At 40.5% G+C, this 26,995-nt stretch overlaps 1 protein-coding gene across 3 annotated transcripts in view; it reads right to left on the bottom strand.

The window, feature by feature from the left end:
- Window positions 1-26,995, bottom strand: part of LOC117477561 — a 57,796-nt gene that overhangs the window by 4,241 nt on the left and 26,560 nt on the right. Inside the window, exons 2-5 of one of the 3 annotated variants that reach the window (XM_034124249.1) lie at window positions 24,135-24,172; window positions 7,434-7,539; window positions 3,735-3,950; window positions 1,408-1,548 (exon numbers count right to left, since the gene is read on the bottom strand). In XM_034124249.1, coding sequence (XP_033980140.1) covers window positions 1,408-1,548; window positions 3,735-3,950; window positions 7,434-7,539; window positions 24,135-24,172 — 501 coding nt within the window. The remainder of the gene's footprint in view (window positions 1-1,407; window positions 1,549-3,734; window positions 3,951-7,433; window positions 7,540-24,134; window positions 24,173-26,995) is intronic. The other 2 variants (XM_034124250.1, XM_034124251.1) reach the window with 2 other exon arrangements.

Here is a 26,995-nt window from a genome sequence, read left to right as displayed (position 1 = left end):
AGTGAGACAAATTAGGATAATAGGAAAACAAAGGGTAGTGATTAATTACAGATTTCCACAAACAATGCTTTTGCCTTTCTTTCCTGCTCTGTCAAAGTCATAATTTAAGGATTCAAAATGTTCCCTCTTTAAGAGAACACATGACACAGTTATAACATTAGACTTTGACACCTCAGCCTGTTCACAACTCAATATATTTGAGCTTTTATCTCTTAAAAAACGAAAAAACATTAGCATTAAAATGTTTCGCTCAGGATGTACTGTAATAGAGTAATAACGAAGATGCTGAATCCAACCTCAGACCCAGTGCTGTGTATTAAGACATGAGCGGCATAGCATGAACCAGCCCTCATCTTAAAGCAACCAACTGTTACCACTAATGTGGAAATAGTTAGAATAGTTGCATTTTTGTTGTTTTATAGAGTGCACACATTCAGGCTGAACTGAAACTGACTGGCTGATATTACAGCAAAAAACATCTTAATTGCTGCTTTGTGTGAGCGTGTGTGTTTGTGTGTGCATGCTAGATAAAGCACAAAGCCAAGCACATACTGTATGGCAGTGGTAATGAGAGGAGTGCTAAGTCCTTGTGCTAACCTACAGGGTCCCTCAGGCTTTGGCAGCGCTCTGCTTTGCTTCACACCAGCAATAACTAAAGAAAGAAACACTTTTCAGATTTAATCTGTGGTATTTCTGAACAGCCAGAAATAGACTAGCTTGCCTTCTCTTCTCTTCGTTTTATCATCCTATTAGCAACTAAACTAAGCATATTATCGAGTGACACTTAATCTACAAATCAGAATATGAGTTTGTTTACTGAACTGTCTTTTTTTAATTCAACCAAGTTTAACGTCATCATTACTTTTTGGTGCAGTTCATTTTGGAAAGAACTGATATGAAATTGCGTCCTCATCACACTCCAATGAGAATGTGTTCTGATGTTTCAGAAATGACTGGCTGTCATCAGAGTTTGTCATTTGGGAGTTTTTGAGCGAGTGCCCAGTAGCAGTGAAAGGCGGTAATGTGCAGCTGTGTGCCCGCCCTCCATAAGTCCTTTACAGCTGCTAGGCAGAATCACTGACTCTGCTTTTTTTAAGGTTCCAATGGGGCTCAATTTTTTCCAAAACTGTGCATCCACGCACAATTCAAAACACAATAGTTTAGTGTGTGGTCTGAAGACATATTACTGTGAGAAGTCCTATTATACTACAATCTACTGCAAAAACGCCTGTAAAGATGTTGACACTGTTTAAATGCGTTACATGAATACAAGTAAACTAATTACTAATATTCCTCCCCAGTATTCAACCTCTAATTCTGGGTTAATGTTCGTTGCCTGACCATATCTTCGCAATGGTTCCACACTGTGTCTTACAGTTATTTGCAGGAAGGTTTAAAGTGCAGTACCTCTGCTGGTGATGCTCTCCTGGTTGACCTCGCTGAGGTGAGCGACGCTGCCCTGGTTGGAGCCGGCTCCCATACTCTCCCCGTCCATCGAGTTCCAGCCAAACAGAGTCATCTCAGAGATGGCAAACTGCTGCATTATGCCTAACGAGTAAGAGTAAAATAACTGTTAGATATTTTAGCTAACTGAATCACAATTACAGAGCATACAACAAATCCCAGTCGTAGCTTTGCTGAAACATATAAAGGTAAATTAGGAGTGAAAGGAATAAAATAAAAAGTGATAGTGCCAAGCAGAAAATATGATGCAGATAAATAAATGAATAGCAAATGATCCGTTTAGATGTACCAGATCGGCCACCAGTGCGATTCTTTCTTTCCAGGCTTGTCCATTTTGGGACACACACAAAAGTTAAACAATTCCCAAAGTTTAACTACATCAGGTGATGAATTTCAACTTTGGTTATTGTTATGTAACCTTTTTGTTACTTATTATTTGACAATTGAATTGTCCAAGATGTTTTTTTTACCTTGCAGATACCTGGTCTATATCATAAGATAGAAAGCCACTGTCATTGTGTGGAATATAACAGAATTAAGAGCGCTTCCCTCATCAGGGCAGTTCAAAGATAATAAAGCACAAAAAGTGGGTCCACCTTTTGGGGTGGACACGCTTGCACACGAGCCATGGCCAAGATAGCTGCTCTACGCCTTTCCACCGCTGCGTCTCATTCTCCCCCTCCTGGAGAGGGTGAGACAAGAACGTCTGCCAGTCATCCTAGTGGCCCCAGGTCGCCGCTTGGCGCCGTGGTACGCAGAGGTGACACAGATAATGGTGGGCCAGCCCTTGACGGTTCCTCAGGTCTGGGGGGCGTTGTCTCAGGGAGCAGGTGCAATAGGGGCGTTACCCACTCTGGGCCAACCTCTCCAGGCTTGGCTCCTGAGAGGGACAGGCTGAGACGGGAGGGACTGTCTGACAAAGTTATTCAGACTATCCAGGCAGCAGGAGCAGGATCCACCACAGCCGGTTACAGGACGAAGTCGTTGGGATTCCAGTGGTGGTGTGAAGAAAGGAGTCTAGAGCCTCTATCATGTACATTGGGCTCTATTCTGTCCTATTTACAGATACTGGTGGACAGGGGGCTTGCTCATTCCACAACTAAAGTGTATGCAGCAGCCATTTCGTCCTGCCATGAGAGATTTGGCGGCAGGTCAGCCTTCAGTCAGCCGCTTTTGCAGGGGGTCAGGAGACAGCGCCCAGTGGTGCATGCCTCCTCCCCGCAATGGGATCTGCCGTTGGTGCTCGAGGCTCTGGTCACAGAACCATTTGAGCCTCTGGAGCGCTCCTCCCTGAAAGCACTATCATTGAAAACAGTAGGTATCTGACCCCCCCCCCCCCCCCCCCCCCCCCCCTGGACATAATGCCATGTTTTCCCATGCTCCTTAGGGACCCGGGAAGCATGGTGCGCAGTAAGCCCCATACAGGGCTGGAGGACGATAATCCCCACGATAATGGGGGGGGGGAGAGCTTTCCCCATTAATTTCCATGCACACTCTTCACGAGGTAAGCGTGTCTGAGTGTGCTCTACCAGCCAAGTAAACTGCGGCCCCGACTTCTCCACGGTCACAGCCGGAGGAGAAGAAGTTGCGGTGCAGTGGCTGTTAACCAAAAGCCGGTCAGGGGCAGTGTGATGGGTCGATGTTGTTGGACGACAGGGCGTTTATGCATCAGGGCTCCACCCACTGTACCCATAGAGTCCAGTAGAGGTCGGAGCCTGTGTAAGATATAACGGGGGGTTACGTATTGTAACCCTAGTTATATAAGCACAGGCGGGGCCCTCTACTTGGGGCCCTATCTGTCCTATGCTGCTCGCTGAAGAGGGTGACAGTCAGGAGGCGTGGCCGCCTTATATACTGTACGGTGGGCTTGCGTGCGCATTCAGGTAGGCCCGCCCCGAGGGGCCGGCTACGTTTATAGATATAGGTGAATGCTTGCATAGTACGGTTAAGAGGTAGTACCCATAGAGTCCAGTAGAGGGCTCCGCCTGTGCTTATATAACTAGGGTTACAATACGTAACCCCCTGTTTCTACTGTACCATGGCAAATATACACATAAATATAACTTCTGGACGTAGCACTTAAAAGGTTTGGCTTGTTTGAAACCAATGCACTAGCACTTGGTTTGGCTTTTTAAAAGCTAATGTACTTGAAGGATTTTTGCTTTTTTAGTTTCATGGTCAGATGCAATTTTGTAAGCAGCTTTGGATAAAAGCATCAGCTAAATGTAATGTAATGACACCTTCCTGTGTACTTTCAGATGTCCCCTCACCTGCAGCGAAGCGAGCCTCCTTCTCTCCGTCACTCAGGTCGCTGTAAGCATCGTTCTCGATCCTCCTCTCCTCCTTCTGCAGGCTGTTCTGCACCGCGCTCCCCAGCGGCCCCGCGGTTGGTTTGCCCCAGCTCTGCCACTCGATCATGTGGGCAACGCGACCGTGGGCCATGGCAGTGGGCTTGGTCACTTTGTCCTTCATGGAGCGAGGCACACCTACAACAGGTATGGGGCAGCAGGAGGGGCACATTCACACACACACACACACACACACACACACACACACACACACACACACACACACAGACACAGACACAGACACAGACACAGACACAGACACAGACACAGACAGACAGACAGACACACAGACAGACAGACACACACAGACACACAGCCAACACACACCAGACACACAGACAACACACACCAGACACACAGAAACACTGTCAGAACTACTTCTGGCCTCTGCAGTTGATGACACCTCCAGCTGAGGCCTGGGGGGGGGAGGGAAACTGTCTAATACATGAAACTGTCATAAATAATGCCAATGGGGTTATGAATGTACTGGAAAGATGTGTGTACAGTCTCTGGGTGTGAGAACATGGCAATTACCTAGTACTAGTATTTCAAATACATTTAGTAGTCCATGAATATCTATACCGTTATCTATGAAGAACAGTTTTTCTTTTTAAGCAAAAATCTGCCTGATACTTAAACATTTAACCTCTTACTTAATGAACCCTCCTGCTGGTGTTGTTAAGGATTCAATTACTAAATGCCATGAGAACACAACAGTGGTGTGAATACGTATTTGTTCTGAACAAACCTACAGCTAACCTTTAAACCACTGCTGCTTCAAACGTCCGTCAGTAGAACTAAACCTGAGAATATCAACCAGATACTTGCAAAGTACCTTCACCAAAACCTTTTACATTTTCCACTTTTCAGTTATTACCCCTATGCCGTTCATCAAAATGAGTCTTGACAGTCACCACTCACCATCTATTCATTTCAATTTCATCGTATTCTATTTGAAATACTAATTACGTATGTGACTGATATGGATGTGCAGAGAATGATGATAAAATCTAACATGACCTCATTTAGTAACGAGTGGATTCTGAAATGTTACTTAAAAAATATATATCTCTCAGTCTGTTGAGATTCGGATAAAAGCTGAGTATACTACAAAGGTAAGTTTTCTTTAAGTTGTTCTTCCTTGAACTCATCACATTTTTTTATTTTGTATTAATAATTGCATATCACATCTCTGGGATCTTATTCAATAAAAGTGTGAAATATTCAAATAACTTTATGAATGGAGATCCTATTAGTACATCTTAAATAAACAAATACATTAAATTATCTGAATCGGCGTCATAAAAATGCAGATCTCTGCAAAAACCGGTCAGAGGCCAGGTGACATGAGCTAACTATGGTGACGAATTTGACAGGGTTGCCTGTGTGCTTGATTCAAACAGAACGGTGCTTGGATGACGGCTGAAACGCTGACTAACCCATATTAATGATTAAAGCCATTACTCATCTCCCGGTAAACAGAATAAATGAGATTCATTAGACTTTCCGTAATTAAAAACGTCGCGCAGGGACTGAGAGAGGCACAGAAAAGTCATCGTTGGGTGTAAACACACGTTAAGAAGGGCGACTGGCAAATATCTTCCCAATTAGGATGCAAATGCGCGATTGAAACCAGGGACATATACTCTGAGTCAAACGCTCGCAGAGAGGATGATCAATGAAAAATGTAATTAAAATCAAACCGACGTTTATAAACAGGGACATAGATTTGGAAATTGCTCCCCCGAACCAGGGGGCAAGTTACTGGCCGAGTTATAAATAGAAACAGTTTTTTCCCCTTAGACAAAGGGAGCCAATCTCATTTGAAAATCAAACACTCACTGCGGAGTCTTATTGGAGATGGACATAGGAATTGAAAGAATGGGGATGAGGGGTGAGGGAGGGTGTTGGGGTCCTGGCTATTCAAAGGCTCACAAAATAATGCTAAACACTGTTCAATTATACCAACAGATTTCTTCAAAGTGCACCAGACACAAAAACAAAAAGACACTTTTGACAAAGACACTCTGAGGGGCTACACTTAAACACTACAAAGCACAGAGACCTACAGTTAGAAACACATATATAACACACAAGAGGCACCGGCCACTTGAAGTCACGACACTGCACAAAAGAGTCACTGCCTCACATATATATCGGGCCACACCACCGACAGCACTGCCACGGTACGAATACACTACATTTCCCAACACACCTGTGGAGATGCTTCAGTAGGTCATTAAAGTAAGTAATCTCACTTACTTTAGTTTCTTTGAAATAAAAAGATCTGATTGGATTTCCATCAATGACTCTGCGAATGCGTCATTGATGTCTCTTGTTGTTGTGTCAATGGAAGAGAAGGTAAAGTAGGGAGTGATAAAGGAAGGGGCACCCACAGGGTGGCCATGTTGGTTCCAAGCTCCTCCTCCTCCTCCTGCTCTAGAGTGAAGTTGTTGTCGAGGCAAAGTTTGATTTAGAAAATCAACCGTTTATGGCAAAGGTGAAAAGATCATTTCAGTTGTTTTTTTCAAGTGTGTCAGATGATTTTGGAGTGCAGAAACTAAGTGAGAGTAAAGGCAGAATGGGGATTGTATCTTAAAAACAAATCTCAAAGTAAAAGCAACTCCAGATGTAAGATAACCTCTGGGATCCTTTAGTGGCCATAAACTCCCCTGGTGACCATCTCGCCTCTCATTTAATGTTCCTTTTTAATGTGTAATAAATTGAAGACATTGCCTAAAAATTGCTTAATAAAATAGAATTTAAAATGACATACAGTTGGTAAAACCTTTTGGGAAAATCAGCAGTTCTTTGATATCATTCTTAATTAGCTTGTTTTCTTAGCTGTAGAATGGTATGAATATCTGGAGTGTGGATATTAAGCTAAAAGAGATTTGTATGGCTAAGTTGCTTCTTTTTTTTGTTTTGCTAGAGAAGCAGCTTCTTTGATTTGAGCATGTTTCATTAGTTACCGGTTACTCACTTTATGATAGTAATTCTGAATATAATTAAAAATATAAACAGTGAAAGTACTATATTAAAGTTAGAGAGTAATCTACCATGCAATGAACAGCACAAAGTACTGCTGGATGGATTTTTGCATTATGCTGCAGCAAAATGTGATTTCATTAAGAAGGAAAACAACTTATCTTACATCTTAGGTTTTTTTTTTCAAATTCCATTCTGCAAAGTGGAATGAATGCTTTGGTTGTCTAGCAACAGCCATACATACCTCACTAAGCTAAGGTAAGGCTAAATGAGTGCTAACATTGAGCAGATTTACATTTCAAGCATAATGAAAACTAAGTATTTGAACAACTTTTTAAATTGGTCTTCATGCCACATTTACTCATTTATATTGAAGCAGAAATGGGAAAGTTATGTTGCAGATTTGTCTGGTAGTTCTGTCAAACCACACATCGATCATTCAGCTCCTGCACGACTGCACCAAATAACCATCTGAATATCACATGTAAATAAACCAAAAACTATCTTTAAAACAGCGGGGAATGGAAGTTTAGCCCCCTTTACATCTCAACAACAACTTGACCCTTGACCCTCTGTGGAGTACATGGAGTCAACATGGGGGCAGTTTTACCATCAAGCAGCACAGACACACACCTGACACACCTGTCAGAGAGGACTTAGCCAGAGCGCCGATCCCATAGGCCTGAGGGGGCTTCCTCTTGGGGCGAGGAAGAATGGAAGTAGTGTCCTCCATGGACAACTAAAGACAGAAGGAGAAAGATAAAGAGTGGTTGGAGCGGAGAGGGTTCACAGAAAAATAAAGAGATGAGGGAATTTAAGAGAAAGGAGGATAAAATAATTCCAATGTCATAGGTAAAATGACAACATCAGAATAGATGAGAGAGAGAAAATGGAATGAAAGAAATTGAGGTGAAGAGAGCAAATATTAGAAAATTCAGAAAATAGTTAAATAGAGATAGAAGAAGAGAAGGGAGATTGTTATAAAGGGAATAAGAAAGCAGGGTTAGTTATTCAAATACTTCATAAATGACTTAAAAGGATCATTGCTTGAAAAGAAGAGAGTTAAGGATGTACAGTGGCTAAAAGAGAGAAACAAGGCCTGGGCAAAGGCTAGGAAATCAGGCTCAGAGGTAGAATGGCTGCGTTTTAGGCAGCTAAGGAATAGCTTCACTTCACAGGTCAAAAGTGCTAAGTCGAAGTACTATTTGTCAGTTACTACAGAAAACCTAAATAATCCTAGGAAATTTTGGAAAGCCATAAAATCGATATCCACCGGTGAGATCCGAAATGAGCTACCTCCGTGCCTTACCACAGCATCTGGCTCTATATCGGACAGGGCCACTATGTTAAATTGCTTTAATGAGCATTTTGTGTCCTGCGGTTCTATGTTTGATTCTGAGACTAACTCTGCTTCTGTGAACACCACAGTCTGTGACTCTGAACAATGTGGTCTGGAAAACCCTTTCAGTTTTACTCCTTTTACTGTAAATGTTGTTCATGAAGCATTATCTAAGTTAGATCCTAAGAAACCGGCTGGCCCGGACAACGTAGAACCTTTCTTTTTAAAGATAGCTGCAGATTGTATTGCTCTACCTCTCACTTCTCTTTTTAACCTCTCCCTCAGCACAAATACAATTCCAAAAGTATGGAAGTCAGCGTATGTCTTGCCTTTGCTAAAAGGAGGGGAAGCAACTATTTTAAATAACTATAGGCCAATCTCTAAATTATCAGTTCTGGCTAAGGTTCTTGAACGCCTAGTGAGTGAACAAGTAAAGGTGTTCTTATGTAAAAATGATATCCTGTCTAAACATCAGTCAGGCTTCAGAAAGCAACATAGCACCATCACTGCCACAATGAAAGTGGTGAATGACATTGCGAGTATTTTAGATAATAAGCAGAGTTGTGCAGCTCTATTTATTGACCTTTCCAAAGCGCTTGATACCGTCGATCATCGCATCTTAAAGCAGAGGCTACTCAGTATTGGCATATCCAGCCATGCAGTGGGGTGGTTTGTGAACTACCTCTCTGAAAGGTCCCAATGTTTTCAGTTTGATGGGCTGTCTTCTGAGTGGTTAAACATTGCTAATGGTGTTCCTCAAGGTTCTGTTTTAGGTCCACTTTTATTCTCCATATATATCAACAGTTTAGGTGAAAATGTGGATGAAGCTACTTTACATTTTTATGCTGATGATACCGTGATGTACTGTGCAGGTCCCTCCATTAAGGAGGCTGTTGTTAAATTACAGGCTGTTTTTAACATTATTCAGACTCAGCTCTCTGAACTTAAGCTTCTTTTAAATGTTGATAAAACCAAGGTAATGCTTTTTTCAAAAGCTAAAAAGACACCAGAGCCTGTTTTAGATATTGTTACTATGCAAGGACAAGTACTAGAAGTGGTTGCCTGTTATAAATACCTTGGTATCTGGCTTGATGATTGTCTTACTTTTAAACTTCATGTCAATAACCTGCTTAAAAAACTGAGGGTTAGACTAGGTTTCTTTTTCAGAAACAAGTCCTGTTTCTCACTTGAGGCCAGGAAAAGGCTAGTCACTGTGACCTTTTTACCTGTGCTGGACTATGGTGACTTGTTCTATATGAATGCACCTGCCCATTGCCTGAACAAGTTAGATGCCGCCTATCACAGCGCACTGAGATTTGTCACAAATTGTAAAGCACTTACACATCACTGTACCCTGTATGCCAAGGCAGGTTTGCCATCACTTACTGTACGGAGGCTCAGTCATTGGTACACGTTTATTTATAAAGCTTTGTTGGGTAAACTCCCGTATTATATCTGCTCTCTGATAACACAGAGAGTTGCAAGCAGCTATTGTCTGAGATCGCATGATGTAGTATTGTTAGATGTGCCAAGAGCAAGGACTGTCTTAGGTAAGACAGCTTTTATGTGCGCAGCTCCAATTGCTTGGAACAGTCTTCAGCAAGAATTGAAACTGAGCAATCTCATTCCTCTGCATGTTTTTAAAGCTAGGCTAAATGAAATGCTCGTTGATACTATGGGTACTTGTAAATGTCTATAACTATGTAAATGTATCCTGTAAATATAATGTATGATGTCCTTTATTGTTTTATGTTTCATGTGGAACCTATATGCTGCAGGTATCCCTTGAAAAAGAGATCTATGATCTCAATGGGACCAATCTGGTTAAATAAAGGTTTGAAATTAAATGAAAAGGGAAAATGTATTCTTAATTAATAATTGATTAAAATGCAGTTACAATAGACAACAGACTATGGTGAGCACAGCAGCTGGTAGTCGGTGTACAATCCTCATGAAAACCTTATGATATGGAGCCGTTATTTCATATTTCATATTTATATTCTATAATTCATTACATTCTATTTCGCTGTAAATTACTGCTTTATTTTATTGTTATTTAACTATATTTGATTACAGTGTCCTTAAAGATGATTTGTTTTATATTAGATTTTTTGTTTTATATGGAGATTCTTTGTTTTATATTTTTTGTGAGGAAGAAAAGACAAACTGGAGGATAAGAAGAGGGAGTGGGAGAGTTAGATAAGAGGGGAAGAGAGAGCGGCAGGAAGGGGTGAAGTGGTTAAACATGTAGGATGCTGATGTGTGTACGCTAAGCCCAAACACAGGTGGGTGAGTGATGGAGGGGGAAATGAAAGGAGCAGATTTCACAAAGAGACTTACATTGATCCTGTCCCAGGAAAACTCAGGATGGCCATGCTGGGTAAGGGATAAGATGGGAGGAAATAGAGGGAGAAGGGGAGGAGAAACATACAGGTGTAGCAAAGCGGGAAGAGAAGAGAAGGGAGGAGAAGGATTGGGATATAGAAACTAGTCTTCAGCCTAATTCCTGAATTATTGCAATTGGAAATAGTTTGGAAATGTAATTGTCTGCTGCTGCCCTGTCCAGAGGAGTTTGAATTAATTAAGAAAAGCTCATGAGATCCTGCAGTTTAGAATATGAATATATGAACTTATTTATATTTAAAGTGACTGATCTTAAAAAACCCTTAACCTTTCAAAGTAGTGTTATTGTTGGTGCCATTCTTTCTATTTTCCTGTGGCCTATGGTACACAGTATACAGAGCATTTGGTTCCAAACAATGTAGATGTTGTACATTTATTTTTTTGTCCATTGATGTTCATTATGAAAAACAGATGGATCTACTTGATTGTTAGCAACATAGCTACTGCTAAGTTCCCGGCTAACGTGTCTAAAGCAAGAAACCGTAATAATGCTGAATAACTTAAAAACCCAACCTCAATGCAAGTTCAATCTTTTCAGTTTGAATCAACCTTTTTTTGTGTGTGTAAACCAAGCCTGATATCACAATGTTTAACAGTGAAATGTCTTTCAGTCATGGTGTATAAAGAGACAGGGTGTTCCTGGAATGGGACGGGAGGTACATAGAAGTTGAGTATAGTTTTTTGTTTATGTGCTGTCAGCTGCACCATTCCTTTTTATCCATCGACACTGCCCAGCATGTTTAGGTAACCAATGGATACCATTCAGCAGTGACCCTGTTGCTAGGGACAACGGCAAATGTGATGTAGACTAAACCTGGATGCCTCAATCGTGTGTCCTCATGCACATACATACAAACACAGAGAACCAGGAGTATTAATCATGCGGTACAATAAGCACAAAGGGAGGGGGGGAACTTTTTAAAATCTGGCAGAGAATTTAAATACTCTGCTGTCAAAAGGGATTTCTTTTGTTGCCCTTTGTCCAAGCACCCCAAGAGTTTCTCTGCTGGCACTTTAAGCTTGTTATCACAGTTGTAACATTCAAAGCCACACATTAGTCTGCATGAGAGGTGACACGGAGAATGCCCTAAACTTATCTAAGTCAATGCCAGTTTTGAGACAAACTTCACTTTAATATTTAATATTTATTCTTGAAGATGATTATATTTGATAACCTTCTAATTTCTGTATGTAGCACTTAAAATGGTTTGGCTTATTTGAAGCCAATGCACTAGCACTTAAAAAGAGTTGGCTTGTTCAAAACTAATGTTCTTGCTGTTTGAGTTTGTATCTTATTGCATTTATTGTAAGTTGCTCTGGATAAAAGCATCGGTTAAATTAAATGAAAATAATCAATCTCCTATGATATGAAAAAAGTAATGATAACAGAAGGGCTTATGATGTCCTACACCCACTAATAGCTATAAAGAAAGACAAATCACTCTCTGGGCGGGGTTTGGCCTCCATTTCAGGCCCTCAGGATGGTTAAGAAGAAAAATCTTGCAATAATACAGCTTTTACAAAATACACCAACCCTACTAACACACGCCACTCTCTGGTCGTCCTGTCTCTGCTGTATGTGTAGTTTTTCTATTAACTTTAAAGCTTGGCAGGGACACTTTTTGTCATAAAATTGAATACATTTTAGTATATACACTTATCACTTAATAGTCCTCTAATACATATCAGTTAAATACCAAACATATTCACTAATGCTTATGATTTTGGACTACTCATTGTCATGATATGCTATTTTCTGTCAGCAGAGAATTGCCCAAAGCCAACAGTAATAACACATTCATACCCTAGATTTATGAATTAACCGCATTTCATTGTGAGGGAAGATGTTCCTCTCCTATTGAACCTTCAATTGTGTGATTTAGAATATACAAAAGATGGGTTTTTACATAAAAATCTAATCTTGAGCAGCTGTTAAGGCGCATCATTCATTCCCACAAGGCCATCCAAAGAAGCACACCAAATAATAATAAAAATGCTAATACAGTGATAACATTGCTGGTGGAAAACCACCTTTCAGAAAGCGGCAAAGCAGTGGTGATAAAACATTAAGATTGAACTCGGCCTCCGTCTTTGAATTTATTCATGCTTTAATCAGCAGCTGCTGGGCTCAGAGAATCTATAACTAGAATATTTCTTATGAATGTGAATTTGGGTCTGACTTGGTTTAAGGCCTTCTTGCCCTGATTACCATTTGTCCTCTGGTGTCAAATCAGCGAATGGTTAGCAAATTGAAACCATGGGCGAGCCAAAGCTGAAAGCTAGAATTACATTTGACTTCCTGAAGGCCCCTTTCGCTTTCTGGGAAGCATCGATGTAATATTCATGTCAGAGATGTTTATTTTCATGACATGTGATTGAGGAATAAGAATAATCCTCCTCTAACAAAGCAGCCGCTGAGATTGCAGAGGGATTTAGAGAAGCCTTTTACAAGTCACCAATCGTCTTGTTGGGTTTTTGTGTCATGTGATCCTTATTAACAAGTGCAGGGAAATATCTGGGGAATCATTTATACAGATACAGTGGCATGCACACCTGCGTCACAACTAAACCGGAGCAAAACTATATCATAAGAATTAACATTAGTGACATTTTTAACGCAATAATCAATAAGACGGCTGACAGACTAAACTGTATAATTGAATAATGGTTTATATAATCCCTAAAGCTAATGAACATGCTCAGCAGTAGGCCTGCAGCTTTGAACGAGGCAAATTCATTTTTCAACAACTAGAATAAATCACTCAGAGATACGAGGAGGAACCACCTCATTATTAGTTTGAAAAATAATGGTTTCGATTGTCACTCACAAGAGAAAACTGCTTAAATAAAGAGCAATTCATTTTTGTGTGTCTAGGAATTGTCTAATGAAATGTTAATGTATTCAATGTAAAAGAGATATTTAGTACTTTATAACCTCTGCCGACCCGATGGTGTCCTGTTGATAGTAAAACTACTTTTAGACCACTTAACCTAATCTGCAGAAGCTATGGACTAATATGGTATTTAAACCTTGTTTAGATTTACAACTGTAGTCTTTGATGCATTTTTATAATAAAATAAACTTTACTTAAAGGGTAGGTAAGTTTGAGAAACCGGCTCGAGATCGCTAGAATTTGAAAATACACAACCGGAGAAAATCTCCCACTTCCTTACAGAGCCCCTCCTCCAACACACACGAACACGCACATGACCAATGAGGGCACGAGATAAGTTTGTGCACAGATGGAAGGCTGACAGGCAGGTAGGCCATCCAGTTATTTTAGCCGGGCCGGCTAAAATGATTGGTCGTGCTTGTTACAGTACCACGGCTTCCACAGATGACATTTTTTTATGGATTTTTTGTCAAAGCACTTAAGATATTCATTGCTATCGGGATGTTAAGAGCATTTCATGGAATATAACAAAAAGTGTATCTCGAGCCGGTTTCTCAAACTTACCTACCCTACCTTTAATAACATATTGTGAAAGTGAAAACCTATAAAATGATTAACCTGGGCAGAATTAACGCTAATTAATGGTAACAAAAATATTTAGATTTAGTTAATTTATAGCTTTTTTAGCTCATTACTGATCCATTAAACATTATTTGATGCCATTTAACCGTACCACATTCTCCATTTGATTATTAGCACCAAACACGAAGTACGTTTGAACAGACGATGACCAGTCAGTCAGACATTACATTTTTATCGGGGGACATTACTTTTTGGACCGTTGTTAATGCCAATCCATCCAATAGTTGCTCAGATATTTTTGCTGAGATAACACAGCAGGATTCCTCCTCTGGGGACAATGAATGTCGCAGTTCATGAGATATTTAACAGGGTGCGTACGGGTGCTGGAAATCCTTGAAAATGCTTGAAATTGTACGAGGTGTTTTCAAGGTTTGAAAAGTGCTTGAATTTTGGGAATGGTGCTTGAATTTGGGATAAAGTGCTTGAAATTGTAAATGCTTTACTTCACTTTTTAGATTAAAAGAAAATAAAGAAGTCGGAGCGCGCTTAATTGCTTCGCTTTTACATAAAACAGCTCCGCTCCGGCCTTCCCGCGCTATGCGCGTGACCGGCAAGTGTTTTTGTTACGTGTGTGACCTGGGCATTCTGATGAGAGTGATAGATGACAGTATGCCAGGAGGTTGCCGTTTCAACGAGCGTTGGCTAGCAGAAGACAAATACAAGCCATGGCTAAGACGAGGGTCAAGCGAAGCCCAAGAGTAGCCTCCTGCAAAGTGTGCAACAATAACGATGCGAGAGTCTGCGCTGACGCCACACACCACACAAGGTACGCCAGAGTAGAGCATTTTAGATTAGGCTATCGTTGCATGTAAAATACATGACACTTTTCTCTGTGCGCGGCAAAACAAGCTCGCCAAAATGGCTTCACTAGTCTGGCAGTATTTTAAGTGTCCGAAAATGACAATAAAATAGCGGTATGCAACGTGTGTGTGAAGCAGAAACCCTGCAGCTCCACCCGCTGTGACGGACCGGTGAGCGGAGCAGAACACACACTTATGGCGCAGTTCCACTGCAGCGCGGAGCTCGCTTTAAGCGTGCCGTGTCGTGCCGTCCCCTTTTTTGGTTGTGCTTCCACTAGGCCTAGTTCCGGCGCGGCACGGCGCGGGGCCACTTTTTCACCTCTTTCTGGCCCTAGAAAATTGTGGTTCTATCGGGGCCAACAAACAGGGCTGAGTCGGGCTGAGTATGCTAAACTAGAGAGAGGAGCGCTGGCAAGAGGGCTAGAACTACAACAAGATGGACATATTTGACCGTGATTTAATTGTAATACACGTTTCAAAATGATGCCGAAGTAACAACATACTGATACCGGTTAGTAAAAACCATGAATTAATGCTTTGTCAAGTCTGCAGACAGACGGCAGGCGAAAAACCTTTTAAAATGCCTGTTTTTCTAGATGGAGATTGGCTAAGCTAACGCAGTATATGCTCTGACCGTCCACACTCACAACAACGGCCTATACAGACATAAATAAAGCAGCGACTGTATTCACCATGACACAGGCAGTCTGTGGTGTGTACTTGTTTAACTTTTGTCGAGTTTCTGAACATATATGAGGAGCTGTGAGCTCTGAGTGCTAACAGCTAACGGCTGTGTTGTTTTTCTGGGGTTCTCATTGAAGATGACGTCACGGCTCCGCCTACACTGTGTTACTATAGTAACTACCCCAGTTCCTAAACTGTAATGGAAGCGCAGCATGAAGTGAGTCGGCCCTGTTAAGGCCCAACGCGGCCAAGCCGTACCGAGCCGTACCGAGTGTGGCCGAGGCCGACCGTGTAGTGGAAATGCGCCATAGAGTTAGACCTAACACACTTAGCTATTTTATCTACCTCTGGAACAAGCTACACTAGTTATACATATATTTATTCTTCACTGTCGGGTCGCTCATTACTGGATCAGTGAGCTGCAGGAGATACTGACGGGCTGTCAGGAGAGAGAGAGAGAGGGGGAGAGAGGAAAAGAGAGCGGTATCGGCCGATACTGATTCCGGCGATCGGCCCCAAAATTGGCGATCGGAGCATCCCTAATAATTGTATATGATATGTTTTATAATGATTGATCATGAAAGTGTTCTCAAAGCTGGTAAAGGTGCAGCTAGTTTGAATGACTTTGTATACTGCAGGGTAGCTTGTGGATTTACTCCAGGTGGAACTAAAGTCTGATTTAACACTTGATTATATTTCACATCATTCGTCCACATCTGTAAAGTAACTAAAGGTATTAAATACATGTAGTGGAGTCAAAGTACACCATTTACCTCTGACTTGTGTTTACTGCCAACCTAAAAGTACCTCAAAAATAGTAATCAATAATATATTGAAAAGTTATTTGGCTGATTGTTTTATATTGGCTCAGCCAGGTTATATGGGATGCCCAGTCTACGTACAGATGGGTCACACATTTTGAAATATTAAACTTAGTTTTCTTTTCTAACATTTTTAATTTTTCATCCTCATGTAGAATGCTATTATGAAACACACATTTGGTTGTTTATAGCATAAAGAACATCTGATTTAATGTGAGGTAGGGAAATAATCATTTGAGTATAAGTATGTGTATATAAATATGTAATTTACAACAGCTGTAAGATGCTTGAAAAGCTTGAAAATGCACCTTGAAAATGCTTGAAAAGTGCTTGAATTTGACTTTGGAAAAGGTGTAAGAACCCTGATTTAAGTCCGGATCAAAGTGATGGACTGAGTGAGTGCTAGAGTTACGCCATTAGGATGGCTTAAAAAATACCTTTTCTTTATTCAATACGAGGTAAGGATATAGCACAGTGAGTTTATCCCAGTACATTTTATCGAAAATTGTAATAAATGTACATAGTAGCCAAACCCTGGAATTACTATACAACTTCCTGATCCATCTTGTGATGCCACACAGCCTAGAAATACTTTTTCCCATCGAATCATTCGGAAAGATGTATTCTACCTTCCACTACAAACACATAAATACCCTTTTTTTTCATCATTAAGTCCCAAGAGCCTTCAGCTGCATCCAGCTTTCTTTTAAACATCCATCAATAATCTCAGCAGCTGGCCCAGCTGATCAGTCAATCCGTGTCTTGGATAACCCTGTCAGCCTTTGCAGATACTTTGTTATGTTGTGCTTGATGGACGAACATTGTGTGTTGCCCTTTACAAGTTATTTATTCAGGAAAGGCAATCGCAACAATGTTCAGGGTCATAGTATCTTAAATGAATGGGAAAAAAACAGTGTAGAAGGTTTTAATCAGGATTACACGTTTAGATGTGAGACTGGGTTGGAGGAGCTGGTAATAGAGGTGTCATCTCTGTCCTTGGACTGTGTGTGTTTAACACAGCTTGCGTCAGAGGTTGCAGGATTTGGACTCAGACACCCCCCTGAGTGTGTGAATGTTAAGCTCTCCTGGACAAAAAATCAGGCGTCATCGCCGTCTTTGTAATAAGTGTTTGCTCATATTTTGTATTCAGATCGACTCCATAAAGTATACAACAGCTGCGCCTCTCCCTGTAGCCTTGCCAATATTGTATTTTCCTGAATGGAAGTAAAATATGGCAGCATAATGCCAATGAAACTAAAAATCCATTCAGCCACGATAACGTTGGAGGTCTCTCAGGTCAACATTTAACTCTGTGCCCAGCTGGTTGAATCACAATTATGCCATCATAAAGCATTTTCCTGAAGAAGGCAGTTTACAAAATAATGACTACCTATCCATCTGTCCATTTTCTATACCTGTTTACCTTCTCAGGGTAACAGTGCCTTGTTACAATATAATGTAGTGTGATAGCAGGAGAATACTACCAATCATTCAACTGCAATAATATAATAATATATACACAAATCGTGTATTTGACAAAACATTGAACTTACAATAATAACAGGTATTCATTAAACGCTTAAGAATATATTCAGGGAGGCAAAAAAAAACACCGTGGCGGATGAATTTTGCCGGTTAGGAGGTCTTTTTAATTTCATATTTCTTTGGCTGCTTCATGTCAGTGGTTCAGTGGAACAATACGTGACATAAGGATATAAAATAAGTAGTATTATTAAAGTGTATAATAGAAACCAGTGATTTTGTAATGCATGCAAGATAAGCAACTGAATTAAAACATTTAACACTGTGGGATTATTTTGCTTTCAGAGCTGAATATCTTTTATGAACTTCATTAGCTTTGCTGTTACATGATTTGAATGCGGTTTCAGATGTTTTTACAATTCAGAAACATTCAAATCCTGATGGAAAACATTAATCAAATAATGACGAAATGTCTAGCCACAGCTTTCAAGAAAATGTCTTTATAGTATTGTTTTTTAGAAACTAAATTGAAGCCCTGAACTGAGGAAAAACACTAATGGCCGAACATTAAGTCTTTAGTTAAGCTGCACCCTATATCATTTAGATCTGTTTTCCATCCTTTTGGTCAGGCTTTTTTGTGAATTTGGCAGGCGTTTATCCTCAGAGGAGATCTGAGAGGAGCACTCTCTATTGATCAGACTTTTAGTGGAACCACAAATAGGCTAATATTTCAGTTAATGTGCCTTTTCCAGAGGCTTGTGCTGCAGGGGCGTTTCCTCGCTGAAGTTGATAGCGTTGTAATGTGTGGGTCCAGCATGATGAGCTCATAGCTTAGATTCCCAATCATTAGTAAAACTTGAGCTGTTGTTTGTGTCTGTGGTGAACTTTTCAGTTGATTATTGCTTAATGCAGTACAAAACAAGGACACATTTTAAAACATCTGTTGACAAACTTTGACGCTATCTCAACTATTTGACATATTGCAATCAAATAATTTGCAGACATTCATGGTGTCCAGAGGATGAATCCATACTGACTTCAGAGATACCCTGACTTTCTCACTGGTGCCGCCATGAAGCTGACCTCATTTTTGAATGGATTGCTGTGAGGTTTACTACACACATTCATGCCCCCTTCCAGAACGTTGTAATTAAAGTTGTGACCCCTTAACTTTTCATATAGAAGTTCAATATGTGTACAGTAGACTATTTGAATTATAACCAAATACCTGCAAAACCCAACATTACCAGCCTTAGATGCACTTGTTTAGTGCTAATTAGCAACCATTAGCATGCTTACACTCTAAACTAAGACGAGGACTATGGTAAACAATTATTCCTGCTAAGAAAAAGCATGTTAGCATTGTACATTTGAGAATGTTAGCATGCCTATGTAGCATTTAGCTCAAAGCACAGTTGGTTAGCATGAATTAAGACACTTAGCCTTATCTTTTAGGTATTTTCTGAAGATTAGATTTCTTAAATTGTACTATTTTGTTAACTCTATTTGATGTTTAGATCTCTCTGTGTTTTCTCACAGCCTGTAATTTTTTCATTCAACTTTTATAATTAGTGTGTTTGCATTTCTGAATCTGGCTGGAGAGTATTTACTTTGTCTGTCAGTTTTGGTTTTGTTTGTCGCACATGGTCCTTAGCCCCCCATTTGAGTCTAAATCATCCCTGAGCTTCTGTATTATATATATATATTTTTTATCCCTCTCCACCTGCAGGCCTCCCTCTCTGGAGGTCTATAAATTACGCAGAGGAGTCGTGTTTGTGGAAGTAAACAACTTGAGGGCTGCCATGGGATCAGAACTCAAGAGGAGCAACACTCAATAAAAATAAAAAATTCCACTAATGATGCCGTGCCCACCGAATGCAAACACGGAACCAGAAATATAAGCAATATTCATATAAATCCCCTCCTGTTTTCTCCAGGCAGGAGGGAAGCGGACAGAAATCAGTGGGATATATACGACATGTAATTTCCATCTTGCTGTTTAACTTATAAATTGTAATTAACTTAGCAGTCATTTCAACAAATATACCTTAATAATATCTATAAGTTATAAAATGACAGGTGCATGTTGGCCTTCCAACCCTTGTGTATGAGGAAAAATGACTAAAGAACAGAAAGCAGCCGCCAGTGATGGAGAGACAATAAGATGGATGTCTGTGTTTGTGTCTTTCTCCCTCTCTCTCCCCAGGGCCCACAGCTGAGAAGTGATACATGGCTCAGTAATAGTCTGAGCCCTGGGGAGAGCAGCTCTGTGGCCTTGGTAAGAGACTATCAACACACACACACACACACACACACGCACAACCACACACACACACACAGACACGCACAACCACACACACACACAGACACACACAACCACACACACACAGACATGCACAACCACACACACACACACACACACACACACACACACACACACACACACACACACCACACACACACACACATTCATGAGAGTGCAGGCATACACACAGACACACACAGGTTTGGCTAATATAACCTTTCTGAAGCCTGATACAGATATAAGATTTGAGAGGATATTGAGACATATTCAGCATTTGTAAATAACATTCTGCTATGTGGTTTAAAAGTCCTCCAAAAAAGCATTTACATTTTCATGGGACAATACAACTTTTGAATGGTTATCCACCATACTCATTTAGTAGGAAAGGAAGGTTAATATGTGATACATTACTGCTTCTTAAGATAAGAATAACTCAGCAAATACACCCTTATCAGTTTATTGAGCTACAGAAAACGATCAACTGTTTTGATAATTACTCAATGATGATGAATAATAATTAATCATCTGCCTCTGACATGAAAAATGAAAGTCCAGCTAGATGAAGGATTCACACCCAGGAGTGTCCTGTTGTGAGGCAACAAGGCTAATACATTAGGCCCAGGGACGTGCACAGACATTTTAGGGGGAGGGAGCTCAAGTGAGACAAAGGGCACTTCCCATAATCATTTATAAAAAAATGTTTTAAAACAAAAAGTTAAATATAGCTGCACATCTCTGACTTACTGACCAATGTATTTTAATACCCTCACACTCACGCAATTGTTTAATACTCAACAGAACTCTACAAAATAATCAGCTAACACAGAGACAGTCTTCTTTAGTATTCACTACGCACAAGAGCAGACAACAAACTAGTAAAATCAATAGTTATTAAATGAGCAGCCAACAATCAAAATTATGAAGTTACTGTTTAAGGACATTACAGGCAAAAATATCGTTTTTTCATGTTCTTGTAAATGTTGTTATTTTTGGTCTATTTTGCTTCCATGTTTTCTTTCACTCTAATGGAAAGAAAACTTCCAAAAACACATATGGTGTTCGTTTTACTTTTAAATCCAGGCTGAAGACTTTTCTTTTTGCCGCTGCTTTTAATTGAACTATTCATATCTTAAACTGCACTGTAACTTTTATTCATGTATTTTTTCTTTTAATGTTTATTTTATTATCTTTTCTTTTTAATGACTGTTTTTAAATGCCATTTTCTTAATGTCTTTCATTTTTGTAAAGCACTTTGAATGGCCTTGTGTTGAAAGGTGCTATATAAATAAACTTGCCTTGCCTTACTACCATGTCTGAATTCATCTATAGATTCAAAGCTAATCTGCATTTAAACATTACATTTCAGGGGAAAATACTGACTTGACGTAAGTAACTATCTGGGGAAGTTGTGACGTGATATGTTTTTTTGTTTGTTTTTTGTTTTATCCTTTTCACCTGCAATGCTTTGGTAACTGCATGCAAATTAGCGCATTTTAATTAGGCCTAGTTAACGCCTCATTTGCATATCAATGTGGCGATTGTGATGACGTTATTAGATACACATTTTACTGTATTCACCTTGAGGCCCCGGCTCCACGAGGAGAAATACGGCAAAACGCATCGGAGTAACGCAAATGCAACCGCAAAAAACCTTCCGTCCCCACGCAATATACACCGGATTGTGTCAAGCTCCACGAGACGGCTCCGTTTACATCCAAACGCTGGAAAAGCTGCAGTACATATGCCGAACCTGTACGTGGCGCTGTAACTTCCTCCACAAAAGCAGCAACTTCCTCCACAAAAGCAGCGAAGAAGAATGGTTGTCATGGCTGCACTTCTGTGTATTCTCCGCGGTGGGGGCCGACAGAACCGGGCAGAGTTTTTCGCCGGTCAGCGTGTGTTAAAGTTTAAATCTTCCGGACAAAATGATAAAAGTGCCAGTCAAAGGTCTTCATTGTTATTTATTGAGCTTTAAAACAAATGAATAATGACGATATAATGATATATAATCATCAAATACATCTCTTTTTCCTCTCTTCTGACAGCGTCAGTGTCTGTCTCATGCAGCAGCTGATCCTGTAATGAGTGACCCGACAGTAAAAATGAACATATTTATAACTAGTTTAGGTAGTTTGAGAGGTAATTAAAATAGCTAAGGGTGATGATCTGACTTGAAGTGTGTGTTTTGCTCCCGCTGCATCACAGCGGGAGGAGCTGCGTGTCTCCGTCCTGTCAGATTAGACTTCACTCGCGTTTATGTCCATATCGAGATAAAGATAAATAATCTGAATTCAAGGAGGAGCTCCTGTAGATGTTGCACAAAGAACTGTAGCATGGTCAGTAGCGACTGGAGCACGATAGCAACCCTGCGGGGGAGAGGCAGGGAGAGACGGGGCTATGAAAACGAATGACCGTATAGGCGACTCCACGGCCCCGTTGGACCCCCCAGAGCGCTCCGTTCCCAGATCTATCCACCTTTGGACCCGTTGTCGTTTGCGGGGTCTGTTTCTACGTTTCCCTTACGGCGTCGTCGAGCTTAGAGGGCTATACGCATGAGAAATATGCGGATTCAACCCGTTTTCGTCCTCGTGGAGCCGGGGCCTTAGTCTCTCCCCTTAAGTACAGTACATTAGCCTGTATGCCCATGATAAATTGCCTTAGCTAAACCTTGAGCTAACTTATCCATTAGCTAGTAGCCTACCTTAGTTAACTATATTTGTTTTTGTCTTTTGGCTAATTAGCTGTAAACTCGAGGCACTGGAAGCTTAGTCATTTGTTCATCACCACTCACCTTCAAAATAAGCCAAGAAAAGCCGGCATAACATGGGACAGTAAAGTGGGAGGTGCTGCTACCTGTCTGTCTGAAGTGACTGCCGATGTCCGCACCGCTGTGCGCGAGACGTGGAGGGAGGGAGGGTAGAGAGAGCATCGGAACATCAGAGTCTAATCTCCCGACCTGATATTTTTATTTTGTATTCAATCAATATATTTTTGTAAAGGGAAACTGTGCGCAAACAGCAGTAGATATATATTCATTTATAACAATTTTAAAAAGGGCACTTTCTCTGGAGGAAGAAAAAGGGCAGGGGCTCAAGCCCACTTTGATGTCTATGTGTGCACGTGCCTGGCTAGGCCACATTCACATAAACTGGCTTTGTATGTTATTGGACAGTTCGTCGGATAAAGGCAAATTAGACACAAGGCTCTAGAGAGACGGATGTGGCGTGATAGATCGACTCGGGGACATTGTGGTTATAGTGTGTGTGCCAACCACTCCTGATCCGTACACCCGCTGTCCACAACCATAGATTTCTCTCAATTTAGAATTTGTCTTCTTCACCCTTAAACGACGCTGACTCATGTCATGTCACATAACGCAATTTATCATATTATATATTAAATAGATATCAATATATAATCACACAGCCACCTCTGGAGACATGGAAGGCGTTTTAATACTTGTCTTCACATGTGCAGGAGTACTTTTAAACAGACTTTGATTTAGCAAATTGGTGGAATTGAAGGGCAGAGGCAAAACAATGAAACCCTCTCACTGTTTGTATATTTTCTGTACTGTACTGCAGTAAAACGATACACACCTGCACACACTGTCTGTGAAAAATAAAATAATACAAAGTGAATAATGTATTATTTTCCAGAGTTTAGATCTGGGCGACCTTTCATGAGGCAGAGGCCTGGCCGTCAAACAGCAGGAGGGCATTCTGGGTGAGTAACAGCTCTGCTTTTTATCACCTCCATACAGATTTGAGGCGACAAAAAAAACACAATCACACATCGCCATTTCTCTGTCTGCGGTCTGTTCCGACGTAAAGAGGAGAGCTGAGGACACCAGCCCTGCTGTGTTTTCAATTATGTCACAGTGGCTTTCAACAAAATGGGAAAAAAGATTGAGATGTGCAGAAATGAGAAAATAGGAAGAAAAAAAAGATAATACAATTTTTACCTGATCCCCATCTTTCTGTACCGGCACCGCATCCACTGCTGGAGAGAGAGAGAAACAGAGATGAATTAAAGATAATTTCATTATCACAGGTGCTTCTCTAGATACAGGTATCAGATCATGGCAGGAAACACAGGTGCAAGAATATTATGATAGGAGAGGCCGAGCGAGGGAAGGAGAAGGGTAAGATAGAGGAGTGAGTGAGGGACAGTGACCAGTGAAACAATATTTCAAACTGACGCAGCCGTCAACACCCTCACTAAGGGAAGATGTCAGCGCTGTCCACTACTTCTCACTCACACGCTAAAATTAGATTAATTATCCACGCCAAGCTTTGGCACACAGGGCACCACCCGTCTGAGTCATTAAGGCCAGAGATTACTCTTAATATTTGAATGTGATGAAAGCCATTCTGTAAGTTATTATCATAAGTAATCGAGTGCTATTTTAATAATTTAGCGGTGAGAAAATTGAAAATGTGCTGTTGCCTGGCCACAGCTTGAAGATTCTGATGAGGACCGACTTAACCTGTCCTTTCACTACACGACGACCTTCAGTCTGACCTTAACAGTAAATGAGGTAATACAATGCAACTTGTGAAAGCCCACATGTAAATGCTGTAATGTCTCCATGGTATGTCATTATGGTCGGCGTTCATGTCATTTTTATTGTGCTGGCAGTATCTTGCATACTCAGCTGCTGATTCAGAGATGAAGACACAGGCTGGACATGACTATTACCACGTTCTGCTCACTTATGATTATTTAAAATTGGAAAATGAATCGCTTCCATCTTCCAGCACTATTTACTCAATGTGACGGCACAGGCACTAATGTGCTGTTTACACAAGAACGCAAACGGTTGTATCCGCTACTTTTCTCTTTCGTATAGCCCGTTTGTTCACACGAGGCCGTAACGGAAACGCAGAAACGGACCCTGCAAACGATAACGGGTCCCAAGGTGGATAGATCTGCAAACGGAACGCTCTGTGTGTACGTCCTATACGATCATTTCCTGATAACGATGTAGCCATAGCCCCGCCTCTCCCCATCTCTGCTGCTCTCTGCTGTAGCATGTTCAGTAGCTACTGTCAGTAGCTACTGCTACTGCTACTGCTACTGACCATGCTACAGATGTTAGTGCAAAATCTACAGCTCCTCTACCACAACCATCAGCAACAAGTGGACATGGAGAATTACATGAACTACATGTTGCTAAATCCACCGCGGGGCATAAACAAAAGGGCAACCATGGCAACCATGCTCGGGGGTCTTCTTCGCTGCTTTTGGTGTATTTTGTGTACAGCGCCACTTACAGGCCCGGCATATGTACTACAGCGTCTCCAGCGCTCCCGAGCGGTCTCGTGTGAACGGAATACTTTTTTGATATCGTATTCGGTTCGTTTGCGTTTCGTATGCGTTTGCATTTGCATGTAAATGGGGTCTAAGAGGCAGTTCAGCTCTGCGTCTTAGTTCAGTTATTCGTATTATTATATGCCGTAGTTTACGTGGCATTAAAGGGGAATCAATTATAATAACAAAAAATAACATAACATCAGAAATTGATTTTGGCCAAATTGTTAGCCTTCTACCTACAAAGGAATTCATAGATATTATATCTCAGCAAATCTAAAAAAAAAACTTGCTTTATTGCAGAAGTACTATCAAATAGATTCAATCAATGTATTGTGAGGTTATGACGGTCAGTTATTTGTGTCCTTGTCCCTCGGCCTCTCCTTCTCATACAGTTCTGATGTTACTGTGATTATCGTTTCAGTTCCTTGTTAACTATTTGCTGGTCAGCTTTGGCTGCTGTTGCACACATGCTGCTCTGTGGCGTAACAGTAGGTTTAATGCCGTTTCAAAAGACTAAGATATGTGTATATTCTTTCGGTTTAAGCCCAGTGTTCTTTTATCTTTTCCCTCCTGTACATCCTGTGTATTGTATGGGATAACATATATGTTCTGCCCTGTATGAAAAGTTGTATCGCAGAAAGTTCCCAGACCACGAACCTCAAGTATGCTTTTGTCAAATGTGACATTGTTTTGCTTTTCTGTCACTAAGCTCACAATGACTAAGCTCGGTTTTATTATAGATGGTGTAGACAGATGGGTAATTCTACTCAGTCTGGAGGAAGTGGCAGCAGGATTAGTGTGGTGAGCGTTAGCAGTGCAATGATAATGACTTGGCATCAGTGGAGACATTTGGATTTTAAGTTTGAGGTCTCTGGATGAATTCTCAAAGAAAAAACACAAAGGAAAAGATGAAAGATAAATAAAAACAACCCAATATCGCTGAGTAAAAGCAAAGTCAAAGTATTCGATATTCATATTCTACAACTGTAATGTAATTTTGTAACCAACAACATATGTATATCTAAGGCCAGCTGTGTAGAAAAGGTTAAATCAGTTTTACTTGTTGTGGCCAATGACTGGCACAACAGTATGGAAGCCTGTTTGCGCCACAGGAAAAGAAAATCCTGTAAGTCAATATATTGACTTAGCTATCTCAATATATTGACTTGCTATCTCAATATATTGACTTAGCTATCTCAATATATTGACTTAGCTATCTCAATATATTGACTTATCTATCTCAATATATTGACTTGCTATCTCAATATATTGACTTAGCTATCTCAATATATTGACTTAGCTATCTCAATATATTGACTTGCTATCTCAATATATTGACTTAGCTATCTCAATATAATTACTTAGCTATCTCAATATATTGACTTGCTATCTCAATATATTGACTTAGCTATCTCAATATATTGACTTACTATCTCAATATATTGACTTATCTATCTCAATATATTGACTTGCTATCTCAATATATTGACTTAGCTATCTCAATATATT

The sequence above is a fragment of the Trematomus bernacchii genome, unplaced genomic scaffold, assembly GCF_902827165.1.
Source record: "Trematomus bernacchii unplaced genomic scaffold, fTreBer1.1, whole genome shotgun sequence".
In the NCBI taxonomy this organism is placed as follows: domain Eukaryota; kingdom Metazoa; phylum Chordata; class Actinopteri; order Perciformes; family Nototheniidae; genus Trematomus; species Trematomus bernacchii.
The sequence above is the reverse complement of the archived record's forward strand: the minus strand, read 5'-3'. Positions and strand labels throughout refer to the sequence as shown.